This window comes from Podarcis liolepis (assembly GCF_965112155.1).
Source record: "Podarcis liolepis genome assembly, chromosome: 3".
Lineage (NCBI taxonomy): Eukaryota > Metazoa > Chordata > Lepidosauria > Squamata > Lacertidae > Podarcis > Podarcis liolepis.
Window position 1 is genome coordinate 42,525,637 of NC_139557.1, and position 12,869 is coordinate 42,538,505.

Here is a 12,869-nt window from a genome sequence, read left to right on the forward strand (position 1 = left end):
GCATCATGGAAGTGATTCTCCATTTTAATGGGTGTAAAGGATAAATAATATACTCAGAATGAAGCTAGGAAAATAACAGTGGAGGAGAATAAATGTGTAAACATAGGATTGCATTGCATATGAAGTACAATGTTATTTCTAAAACTCCCAACTGTTTCATGAGGATTCATAGCCCACTGGCACTCTCACGCTTCTGATATTTATGTTACTCAGTGTCCTGTCCAATGTTCTGGAACTAAGGCTCAATTGTTTCTGATGAAACCCAAATTTATACTGTCCCCAATGAAAAAGCGGCTTTTCAGAAATGAGCTACCATTGCTCTTTCCAATGGAAGTCAAGCCACATTAATTACAAAAAAGGCGGAAATTATCTGAGGAACTGAAAACACCAGACACAGATAAATAGAAAAAATAACATCATTTTTATTTACAAAAAAATCCAAATATTGGATGCTGTAAACAAAATTCACAATCTGTTCCCGCTAGCACTGGAGCAAATGCTTTACTTGGTTAGAAGTGTCTGTTTCCCATCCACTTTTTGTTTCAGCCTCCAACAGAACCCAGAGTCAAAAAGTTCCTAAAGGAACAGTCCAAGGGGAGCGGTTTGATGCAGCAGAATGTCTCGCTGAAGACTAAAGTTGTGCGGAATGCCACAGGAGAACAAATTCAGCATCACTTGACTTCCCACAGACTGCAAGTGTTTGTGGTGCCACGTTCAACCAGTCCTGAAGTCTGCAGGCCTTTCTGATGTTTAACTAGGTATAATCACGGCTTGCTAAGAAAGCAAACCCAAAAAAACAACAACACCTGTACATGGATTTTGGATTTTTGTCATCGCAGTGGAAATCAGAAAGCAATACACACACAAAAAAACCAAGAAAAAAACAAAACAAAAAGTGCTTAATATGTCATTAGATAGATATATTTCTCTCCATTTCATTTTCATTTTTCTTTACACGTTTTTCTTTCCACAAACTATTTAAAGCTTTCTCGGAATGGATGAGTCTTCAATATAATACAACTCACATATAAAGCACTTACAACAGGCATTTATAAGCTGTGCATGAAACTTTGTGCAATACATAGCAGCAAACAAGTCTTAAAGCATTTAAATAAAAAGAGTTATGAAAATATGAATCCTGCTTCCATTTTATTCCCCCCTCCCCATTTTTTTCTTGTTTTGTTTTTGCATATTGTGGATTATATATACACAGTATGATTCCATTTATCTGAACTGAATGACCCAGGACTGAAAATGAAATGTTTGGATAAATGAGAGTGATATTTACATAAGTATAAAAGTGATATGCAATCACCTGAGGTCCACATAGCAGACACGGACAACTGAAGTTTCACAATAACGAACGATAACAAACTGCGGATTCTACTAGTTCTTCAAAAAGGATCTGATGTCTTTGCCTTCCTCATCTCCCAATGACATATCAGAAGAGGTTTAGTTCCTCTTTGATTCACATTTAACCCAACAGTAACACAAACCATAGGACTGTAATTAAGACAACATCTTAAGCTAGTTGCTTAAAACCTAGTTTCTTTAAAATGCATTTGAAGCTTTTGCTGAATGAATAGAAGGACCAGATCCTAAGAGTAACAAACATTTTCTTCTTATGAATGTGCTAGTTTAATAAAATTGGAGAAGGATCGGGGGGGGGGTGCTGTTTGGCCATATGAGGGACTAGGTCTGCAAATCACAGAAGCCAACGTGTTCTGAAAATATGCTGTTATTTTAGTTTTGACCTAGAGTCAAAGCATCTTCTCATCACTATCACCAGACGGTTTAAAAACAACCTCCACTGCCAGCCAGATGCAACAAAGCCCTGTTAGTGGCTGAAGATTGCTGGCTCCTTAAAGCAGAGAGGAAAAAAGAGAGAGAGAGCTATTTCACCTAGTGAACAGAGCTTGTGGGGCATGTGATGCAAGGCAAGCATTTGCTGCTTGCCATGAGATGCATCTACCTGAACTACGAGAGGGAAGGGGGAGGAGAAGAGAGACAGTGACCCTGTAATCCTCAGACTAACAATAGCCATGTTTGGTTTTCTTAAAAGAGGGAAAAGGCTGCTCCAAAGGGGAAAAAATGTCTATACTCTATTATCAGCATTTTGTGGCTGAAGCACTGCCAGATACCCCAAACCCTTTTCAATAGTGGATGACTCATTTATTTGCAGCAAAATAGCTGTGGTAGGAAAGGACACACCACATTACCAGCTGATCCTCTTGCTCCAGCCTTCTGCTCAGCTTCCCTCAGAAATCCCCTCTGAGCAACAACAGGCTAGACTCTGATTTTGACAAAGCACATCTCCCTGCTGATTCGCTGGGCCAATGGAAAGAGGACATTTCATTTTCGTAACTGAGCACTGACTAGATGTGCATTTGTTATGAGGGTGAGGTTTGCGATTTTCTAAGCAGGCTGTGGGTAGTGAACAGACAAGCAAAAAGTGACGACTGGGGGACCGACTGCCAAGATGGAAATTAATTTTACATTTCCTGCAGAATTCACAAGGAAGAGACTTGAGTAAACAAGCTGGGGTCCTGTTAAACTGACCTTCAGACACAAAGGGATGGTTAAGAATAGAAAAGCTTCAGTAATGGATAATGGGGGAAGGGACAAATGTATTGCCAGTAGCTTTGTTAGGACAATGGGATGCTAAATTGCCTGGTTAGCAGTTTACTAATCCCTCCCCTTTAAATATTTTATGTTGCTTGAACATTTCCCTGTGCAGCGTGTATTTCTCTCCCTTTGATTCCGCAGTGGTGGGTGGCTTAGTTCAGTTTCCTCCCCCAAACTGTAACCTTGGCTTCCTTTCTTAGCATTAATAAAACAATGTGTAGGCCGCAATCCAACACAGATTTGGAACCCAAAGATTTTTACGTTTCCGGACGTAAGAGCACTTAACGCTGTGTTTGATTGTGACTGAGGTGTTAAGTTAGATTTTGTTTGCTTTAATTTTAAAAAAAAAGTGGCTGGATGAAAAAAGAAGAAATGGTTCTTTTGTATAATCATCACTACAGTGGTGAGGGTATAAAAACCCTCCCAGTAAAATGATTTCCCAGCATTCCCCTAAGTCTCTTGAGAGAAAGGAAATTAAATTATTTGTCCCAATGCAAAAGATTAATCATTTTAAATAAGGTACAGTACTAAACTGGAAAACGCAGTGTGACAACCAAAATTGTTTAATACTTGCATAAAAATGTGTGTGTGTAATATAAAATATAGATTTCCAAAATCCATGCAACAGTCTTCATAATGGTTCAATTTCACATTTACTAACTTTTAGTGGTCCTGGAATGCACAGTGCATTCTGCTTGCTCTTTTTAAATGTCAATAATTATTATTCAAATACAATATTCTTTAGCTGTCAAGGGAGCTATCCATCTGAGCCACATTCTGATGGTTGTCTGTACATCAGAGAGGCATGCAATCATGGTACTAGTGAATTAACTGTCAAAACCATATTACAGTACAAAACATATTACAGGGGACAAAAGGATCAGTGGGTGAAATGTTTGAAACTAGTATGGCTCACAAGTAACCCAATGGATTTGTTTATGTTCTTGCAACCAAATGCATCTTTGAATCCCATCTTGCTTATGAATAGTTTGTTTATTCAGATTTTCTGGTGCAGGATAACTCTCTGCAAAGTGCCCACAGCATTATGATATCCTGTTGCAGACTGGAAAACACACTGTATTTTATTTAAAACATTCCTTAAAATTGCTACATTTTCCCAGACCATATTGAAAATATGTGTGTATGCATGTATACATACATACACACGCGCACACACACGCACACACACACAACAATATACACACATACACACATGTACCTATGATAACATCACACCAACAATAGAAACTTTATATAGGTATTTGCCAGCAAAAAAATAGGCATTTCCTCCACCATTTATTCACAAGCTTTTTTGTTTGTTTGTTTGTTTCTTGTGTCCCTGATAAAAACAAAATGCAAGTTTAAACCACAAAACTATATTTTTCTCACTTCAAATTTTCTAAAGGTATCAGGCACTTTTGTTTAACATTAGCATGTACAAATATAGTAATATCTTATCTTTCCTCTTTTTTTTTTAATAGTCTACTCTGCTTTCTACTTGCTTGGATAACTTATCTGAGAAATCTTTGGTCCTGAAGCATATGATGCTTGCTACAGCTGGTTTTCTGGCTTTTCCACATTTTCTTTTTTACAAAATGTGAAGCACACACACAGCTGGAAATAATGAAATTTGTCATAATCTCTTCCCCCCCCCCATTTCTCTCTTTAAAAAAATAATAACTGTACCCACCTACAACTGCTTTTTTCCCCCATTTTGGAGCAAGCTGGTTCTCTTAAAGCTTTCTATTCAAGCAAGCTATACATTCTATGGGTTCATTCCACTGACAGCACTTAATACATGCCCCAAAGGCAGTAATTCTAAAATATCTCTTATTCCAACATATCTCTGTGTTATGAATCTAAATTAAAATTCCTGAACGCATATTTCCTTTCCCTTCCCCACTCGCATTTCCTCCCCTGTCTTTTGTTTTGTTTTGTTTTTTTGCAGATTCATTTAAAAAATAAAGGCTTCCCAACTTTCACTCTGCCATAGCTATGGGAGCAGGCGTCACCAACCCATATTGTCATCAAGCATTCCTCCTCCCTGGTTTCCTTCAAGGGGACCTATTTGCTTTTCATGACAGGCCTCTGTGCTTTGGGGTAGAGAATCCAATGAGGTTTTTTGTCTTTCGGTTCTTTTTCTAAATCACTCTCTGTTTCATTAGACTGAAGAACCGACAGCTTCCCTCAAGCTGAAAAGCCAGAGCAGACCACCATCACACACAAAAAACACCCCATTGTTTGTTTTGGAAAAAAGGAGAAGAGGGGGGGGGTGTTCTGCCTTCCCCCCCTTTATTTGCTTGACAGAAAACAAACTCTCCACCAAGCCTATTAAATCTGCTAATTACAGGGCAACCAAGTCGAGTACGTGTGCTGCTGACACGGGAACATTGGCTGAACCTGGGCAATATAATAATTGCTAAAGTTAGCATCTGCTACATACGGGGCTGGCTGGTAGTAGCACGTGACGTTGGCCACATTGGGGATGATATTCTGGTCAGCTAGCACACGGATGGCCAGCATGGTGATAAGGTTGAGAGTTTGTCTCCTCTCATGTCCCATCAGGCACACGGTGCTCTCATTCACCACACTGTGAAGGGTCATGAGATAGTCATACTTGCGGTCCTCCAAGCCCACAAAGTGGTTCTGCAAGTACGACTCCAACTTCCGCTGCTGCTCCCCGATGTCCGAGAAGTCAATGAAAAACCTGGAGCACATGTATCTCTGGAGAGACTTGATCTCGGATTCCGAGGCTGCCCTGAAGCCCCTTACGAGGAGGTTGCAGTACTTCAGGAGACCACCTCCCCTGATCTCTTCTGGGTTTCTGGTAGCAATGACCTTGTTGCAAAGGTGATCAAAAGCTTCTTGGAAATCCCCATAGACACTCTCCCCGATTATAGTTGGGTGAAAAGTTTCAGTCATCGGGTTCTCTGAGCATTCGTAAAAAAGGAGGAGAGAGTCTAGCTTGATCTGAAAGGAATCTACGCTGAACTCAAACTGCCTTCTCAGGGAGTCCACAAATTTCAGCTCCACGTTTTTCCCACTGTTGTTGGACAAGGAGATGAGACTCCACCGATCTGAATCATTGCACACTTTCACCATTTTCTGCACATAGGCTTCCTACAATTTGAAACACACGGGGTTGGGGGGGGAGAGAGAGAGAGGAGGGAGGAGCAGATCAGAAAACCAATAAAAGCACCTCCTCTTTAGAGTCTGCATTTGCATTTGATCCCAGCTCCACCCTGCCCTAGCTTGCAGCAGAGCAAATTTACAGAGCCCAGGCGTAAGAAAGAGACACTGTGGACAGATTTAGCATGCGGTTTTGCAGACCTGCAGTTGCATAGGACCAAAGGGCGAGGGAGTGCTTGTAGCATGGTCCTGCACAAAGGACATATTCTGTAGGATTTTATTAAGGCTTTTCCTCCAAAGAGATTGAATTGATGCACGCTAAACAAACATGCACACACAGAGATATAGTGAAGGGGACAGGACTCTTTCAGACGGTTAAAATGTAGCATACATGCAAAGGAGAATAATAATCAGATTGTATCTTATAAAATCACTAGTAGCTTTCCCTTAAAAATAAACTTAAACCAATATTCTGGGAACTTTCAACATTATCTCAACCTTCATAATCTCTTGCCCACCCCCAAAACAAGGCAAGACAAAACCAGAGCAGGTATAGAGAGGGAAATCAACCCTTTCTTTCCCTGCTGTGATCTAGAATAACGGTTGTGGGGCCACCAAGGCAGGGCCTTGGGGTAGATGTCAACACAATGAGCAGGACAGCCCCCAAACTTAGCAGGGCTGGCTCATTCCACACTGCCATCTAAAGAAGGGGAACGGGATTAGGGTCCTTTAAACCATCTAAAACGCCCTTACTGCACCATCGGTTAAAACAGTTACTTGATTCAATGCAATCCAGTTTCCCCGTAGCTAATTAAGCCACTTAATCAGCGTTGCAAAGGTGTTTAAGAACAAAGCAGTGAAGTGAAGCACATTTTTATGGAAGAAAGAGCTGGGCTCTTCACATACTTAAGACAGGTTGCAGAGCAGCCTTATTAGAGTATTTTGACAGCAAATCCAGCCTTTGCATTCCAGCCTATGCAGGGCAAGGAGACAGAGGAGCACCGTGCCCCTCGAGCGGTCCTAGCCACAGACCAATTAAAAGAAAGTTACTGTATTTAAAACGGCTTAGCCTGATGAGAAATTAATGGAGCTAAGTTAGCATAAATCCAAGTACTTCGGTTTGGTGCATTTACAAAGAAAATAAGAATTCATTGATGTGCAAATATTGTACATACACATGTACACACATACAGAGACTTAGGAATCACTCTAAGGAACCATGCCAAGTTAGTATTTCAAAAAGCTTTAAGGGGAGGACCTGTACATGAATAATCCTGGGGTTGTTGTTTTTTTAGCAATGGTGTGTGTGTATTCTGCCCCCTTTAAAAAATTATTTTTAAAAAATATTTTTATTCAGCTGCACTGCAATCTAAAATAAGGGCTAGCTTGTCCTAGGGGCTGCGCCTTCTGCATTCTGTCCGCCTGCGCTGCTCTGTGCCGGCCCATTTTGGAGAGGTAGAAGCGAAGCGAGAAAAGAGGTTCCCCCAGCCGGCCGGGGACTGCGAGCGCCTTCCATTTACCTTGAGGGTGAGCGGGGTGATCTTCTCCTTGTTAACTCCTTCCGGCAAGAAATCCAACAGGCAGTCCAAGACGACGTCTTTCACCGTCTGGAACTCGGCTTCTCCCTTCAGGTCGGCGCAGAAGATGAGGTCCAAGTCTTTGTAGCCCAGGCCGCTGTCCTGGTGCAGGACGTGGCTGGCCGCCGAGCCGTTGAGGCGCACATCGCGCACGCCGATGCGCTGCTCCTCCAGGCGGCTGCGCACCACCTTCACGATCTGGCGCGGCTGCATCTCCAGCGTGGGGAAGTTGCCCCGGCCGTGGATCGGGATGGTCTCGCTCAGGATGCGGTCCAGGCGCTGCACTTGCTCCCAGCTGAGCACGTTGCAGCGGCTGCTCTCGCTACAACCCAGGCACGGCTCGGCAATAGCCTGCCGAGGGCAGTCGCCGTCGGCGCCGTCGGAGCTGCTGCTAGTGCTGCTACTGAGAATATTTTCCTCATCTGCCATGGTCCAGCGCCGTTTGCAAGTTGGAGCGGATCAAATAGATGGAGAGAAAGAGAGGCCTCCTTTGCTGGAGTTTCTTCTTCTTCCACTCCTAGCGGGACGGGGGGAGGGGTTAAAAAAAAGGCAAGCAAAAAATCAGGAATTTATAGCTTATGACGAAGACTGCGATCCTCACAGGGGCGAAAGTAAGCTTTATTTCACCCAGTTTGGCGCACACACACCCCGCGCGCGTATTTACGCACACATACGCTGGGAGTCTCAGTGGCGCCCCCTTAGAGGCTTCACCCGGGGCAAAAAAAAACCCGGCTAGTCCCCCCCCCCCCCGTAGCTATGGCCCTGGATCTTCAAGCCCCTTCCTCTTGACAGGTCTGAAGTGGTTGGGGGATCTCAGCAGCTCTCCGGCGCTCCCTGCTCCCCCTTCCCTTCCCGGAAAGCGGCTTTGGCTGAGCTAAGCGGCGCTTTCAAGTGAAGCCACGACTCCCGGAGTGGACTCATCGTTTCGGAGGAACAGGATGCAGTTTTAAGTGTGTTTTCACCGTCCCGCTCCTGATCTATCCGCCAGTATACACACCTGGGGGCTTGCTCCAGATCACCTGCCGTGTGGCGCGCGCGCGTGTGATCTAGCTGCCCTCCTGACGGATAGCAGCGAAGGATGGCGAGGGCAGGCAGCCTGCACCCCTTGCGCCACTGGAAGAGCCGCCTGACGCAAAGCTTTCCTCCGGAATCCTGCCCGGTTCTTCCGCCCAGCTAGCAGGCGTCGCGCTTTCCCCGGAGCTACTCCCGCTCGCCCTGCGCAGCCTTAGGTCGCCTCTAGAGCTTTTGCTGGTTCTGCTTGGGAATGTCCTCTGTAGTTTTTTATATGGGCTTTCTCGCTCTTCCGGGGATCCGAGCCACCCTCCGCTTGCCCACGCCCCTCTCATCTGCATAGGGACACTTCTTCTCCTTCCCTCCCTAACCCCCCCCCTTCGCCCAGGCCTTTCCAGACACGCCCCTTCATATTTGCATAAACAGCTGGTCCCTACGCTTTCCCCAGCCGCTTTTCTAGAGCCGCTTCCTCCTCCCCCGTGCCAAACAAATCCTCTCCTTTCTGGAAAGGGAAGAAAGGTGAAAGTTGGAAGGATCTGGATCCTGCTGGAACATCCTGGAGGGAGCTGGCAAAAAAAAAAGTGGCACACTGAGGGTTTGGCGGGGGCGGCTCTGTAGGCGAGAGGGCTGCAATTTTTATTTTTATTTTTTTAAAAAATCAAGTCAACTAGGGACCCGCGGGCGTTCGATCAGGAACAGGGGGTGGGAGTTATGTCAGCCTCCATGTGGAACATTCTCTGGCTCTCCCTGCTGAGTCTGTGCTTTGCGATTGTGTCGAGCTGAAACGGGAGGGAGGCCGAGAGGGAGGGGTAGGTTACATTTTCACCCAGGGATGGAATCCATTGCCGAGCCGGGGACGTTTCGCACTAATAAATAGCCAGCCCGGGGTCTCTGAGAAAGGGTGGTTCCTTTTACCAAAAAAAAAAAAAAAAAACATTTTGAAAACAGCTCTGTGGGTTTCTAGAGATCCTGGTATCCGGCTTTGTTTTAACTGCGTCCAGTTGTCAAAGCACTTACTCTACAGAGGGCACCCCCACCCCGCCGCCGCTTTTTCTCTCTATTGAATTGTCAGGGGAGCAGTCCAGAAAGGAGTAGGAGGCGACACTGCGTGGCTGCGCTGTGCACCTTAAGCGGCAAGATTCCCGTGGATGTTCATGGAACAAAAGAAACTGCCAAAAAGGGGGGGGGGGACACAGGCGTCTGAACACGGCGTACTCAGTATTTTACAGCGCTCGGGGGACCTGAGAAGCATCCAGCTGCACCAGGCTAGTGAAACAGCGATGCCTTCTGGTTTTTGAAGCTATTTGTAAAGCACGGGACAAAGTGGGAAACAGCTTCCCCGGCGGCGTTTAAAGAAAGCTGGAGTGGCGGGGGACACCCAGGCGCAGACATTATTCCCCCGCCCGGAATAAAAGGTAGAATGCAGGTGCGCCTGGCAATCAGAACCACCGTTCCAAGTACTGTCCTTAAAAATACCCCGGTGAAGTAAGGGGGGGCGCTTTTAAGATTGGGGAGGTCAAGACGTTTTGGGACTGGATTCTGGACATACCCGAAGCAATAATCCTGGGCAAAGAAAGCCCTGATTTGCAGCTGGAAATAATAAAATGACTGCAGGAACTGGCTAGGAAGAAATCCAGAGTTCACCACCACCTGTTGCTGCGAAGGACAGGAGTACAGTAAGTGCAAAATAGCGCTGCCAGCTTTTTATTAGACCACCTTCCACTTGGCCAGATCCATAGCGCTGTGCCGCTAGCACGTCATTTCACAGGAAGAAGTTGGCCTAATCCAAAATGTTGTCACCTACTCCCCTCTCGTTTTTATTCTCTGAAAGTGGCTCCCCAGTACGCCGTGGATTTAACAGCCCAATGGCAGAACCATCGCCTTCCGCTCCAGCTATGAGATGGAACTGCGCACAAGCAGCGCGCGGGGAAGGAACAGATTCTCCTTCCTGTGGATTCTACAGCACACACAGCAAAAAACACACGATATAATGCAAAGGTTGTCTGCTTGGAGAACCAGTCCCTTTTATTGCTGCTAGACTTTCTTTTTTCTACTGGAAAAACCTAAAAGGTCGTTAAACGAGGGTTAGATTTCCTTAGCTACGCAGTTGTGAATGTCCCTGGAAAAAAAGTTTGCGTTTGATCATGCATGCACAATGGGTAATGGGGAATAGATATATAAATATATATAAACTCACTTATATATATATATAAACTCACTCTTCTCTTTCTCTCTCTCTCTCCCAGCGGTTTAATTCTTCAGTGCGTGACCACAGAATAATCTGACATCTGAGCAATCTAGGGGTAAAGCGCGATTTCCCAGAGACTCCACCTGCGCAGATTCGATTCCTCTTTATATATTTGGTGCGTAGGACTTTAGAGGCATGACAGAGCAGGATTGGTGGCCGAAGACTCGTGCATGGTCGAAGAGGTGGCTGTCACGTTTCTCGCAGGAATATGAAGGCTAAAGAGAGGCGCGGAGGGGGGTGAGCGAAAACAGCGGCGGCAGCAGCAGCTGGAGGAGCAATAATAGGAATGGAGCAGATAGAACGTCACAGGTACTGACGTTCCAGCAACAGCTGCAGGGCTATTCCGAAAGCCTGTGATGTGAGAAGAGCCTGGCCAATCAGCGCCGGCTTGGCCGTGACGCTTTATTTTCCTCCTCCAGGCCCCTGGGGTGAAGAGCCAATCGGAGAAGGGCTCGAGAAGCAGCGTAAGCGTGCCAGCTCCGAGTGAATGAGCCGTGGGAGGGAAGGAGGGAGGGGGAGAGTAAACACGCCCACGCACCGAAGAGCTGCCTATTCACAGGCGCTTGCGAGAAGATCCTGCGTCTTAGGAGCCTCGCTGTGCTGCGGGGCGAGAAGAAAAAGAAGGCCTTTCCCCTCTTTCCCCCCCTTCCCAATTAGCAGAGGTCGGCGGGAGGAAGCGCTGCCTTTGGGGCTAGGTTGTAGTAGAGAACGCAAGCTCGGGCTGCTACTCCGAGAAGGTTTCTCTGTAAAAGCCGTGGGGCTGCAGAGAGAGATGGGCAACATCCGTCTTTAATAGGAGGCCTTGACTGCGAGGCAGCTGCTGGCTTTCGCTGTGAAAGTTTGCCTGCGTTTGTAGTGGCAACACAGATTAATGACTTGATGCTGCCTGGACCACACGCCCGAAACCCAGGGCTAGCCCAATGTGATGATGCGTCCCCCCATCCTTATGATGATGGCCAGTGGTCAGGAATGGTGGCCAACAGTGTCGGGGGATGGCAGCATATTGGCTACCTCTGCCCTGCTAGATATGTGAAGAGTTTGTGGTCGCGTAGGGATGGCATTATTCCTATCATTAGTCACACGCGATCTGGGACTGAGCATAAAACATAGTTTAATAGCTGCAGCCAAGGGGTTGTTGGCCTGTGGAAGGAAGAGCAGTGAAGCAGGGGACACTCTACATCATAGCAAATGTGGTCAGACTTTAGCACACCAGGGTTCAAATCCCCATTGGGCCCCGAAGTTCACTGGCTGAACAAGGTCAGCCCTGCCTTTCAACACAACAGGATTGTTGGGGGGGGGGGCGATTAAATAAGGAGGGAGAAAACCACGTGTGCCACTTTGAGCTCCTTGGAGAAAAAGGCAGGGATATCAATGCAATATTATTATTTTTACAAAATTAAAGGAAGCCTCTGAATTTTCAGTTTGCATTCAGTCTTTTGTTACTCTTTCCCTATTCTCAATCGAAAGAAAAACGCGCAAGCACTGTCCCAGCTGCGGGCCTTTAACGCGGAGAAAGCAGACCCTTTCCCACGCGCGTTTCTTCTCATTTTGAAACTTTCACCCCCTCAGCTCCCTCCTCCTACCCGAGAGGAAAGAGAGGAGTGCACAAGACGGCGCGCGGGGGCTACCTTCAAACCTTCCCTCCCATCTGGACGTGGCTGTCATTTGGAAAGCGCAGCATCTCTCCGCCAACCTAGCCAGCGTTCCTCGCTCTCCTCTGGAGTGGGGAGATGAGAGGCTTCTCTTTAAATGGGATGGGACGTGCTTCGAAGGACCCCATCTCTTAAATGGCACCCCGGAAGAAGAAACAAAACAAAAACAAGAGGAGGCCTAAGAGCATGGGAGCAGCCAGGGGGTGCGGGAGGGCAGCTGTCCCCCTAAACCAAATAAATAAATAAAAATACTTAACAAAGTGACCAATTGTGTCACAGATAACTCGCTTTTGCCCCCTAACATAAAGCATGCCTCCCTCTAAAATAAATCCTGGCTACGCTGATGCCAGACAGAGAGGTGGAGGAGGGGCTTTGGGGGGAAAGTAGGAACTTCCAACAAGTGATAGCTGGTCGTGTGAATAGGATAGAGCTAATAATAGTAGTACTGTAGTAGCAATAATAAAATCCAGACTTTGATTGCACTTTAAAAAGACACTGAGGTTTTCCTTGAAGGCGGGGGTAGCACTCGCTGCTTTTTCGGAACTGCCAACCCCTCTCCCCACCCCCTTTTTCCGCTGAGGGGGAGGCGGCGCTTTGGAGGGGGCTCAGGCGAGCGCGACCTGCGAC

General features: G+C 46.3%; 1 protein-coding gene across 3 annotated transcripts; it reads right to left on the reverse strand.

Annotated features, from left to right (window-relative positions):
* Positions 1-402: 402 nt before the first annotated feature.
* On the reverse strand, positions 403-10,935 carry TENT5A (terminal nucleotidyltransferase 5A). Of its 3 annotated transcripts, none has more exons than XM_083497482.1 (3): positions 10,562-10,935; positions 7,275-7,848; positions 403-5,745 (listed from the first exon to the last, which is right to left on the reverse strand). In XM_083497482.1, exons 2-3 carry the CDS (start codon positions 7,758-7,760, stop codon positions 4,966-4,968), a joined length of 1,266 nt encoding a protein of 421 aa, XP_083353608.1. In that variant the 5' UTR covers positions 7,761-7,848; positions 10,562-10,935; the 3' UTR covers positions 403-4,965. The 3 variants fall into 3 exon arrangements, with proteins under 3 accessions (XP_083353608.1, XP_083353606.1, XP_083353607.1); XM_083497480.1 differs by having other exon boundaries at positions 10,540-10,935; XM_083497481.1 differs by lacking the exon at positions 10,562-10,935 and adding an exon at positions 8,329-8,649.
* Positions 10,936-12,869: the final 1,934 nt, after the last annotated feature.

Coding starts and splice junctions, on each gene's coding strand:
- TENT5A (XM_083497482.1), bottom strand. CDS start 7,760: ATGGCAGATGAGGAAAATATTCTCAGTAGCAGCACTAGCAGCAGCTCC. Junction 5,746..7,274: donor TCACCCCGCTCACCCTCAAG/GTAAATGGAAGG, acceptor TTCAAATTGTAG/GAAGCCTATGTGCAGAAAAT.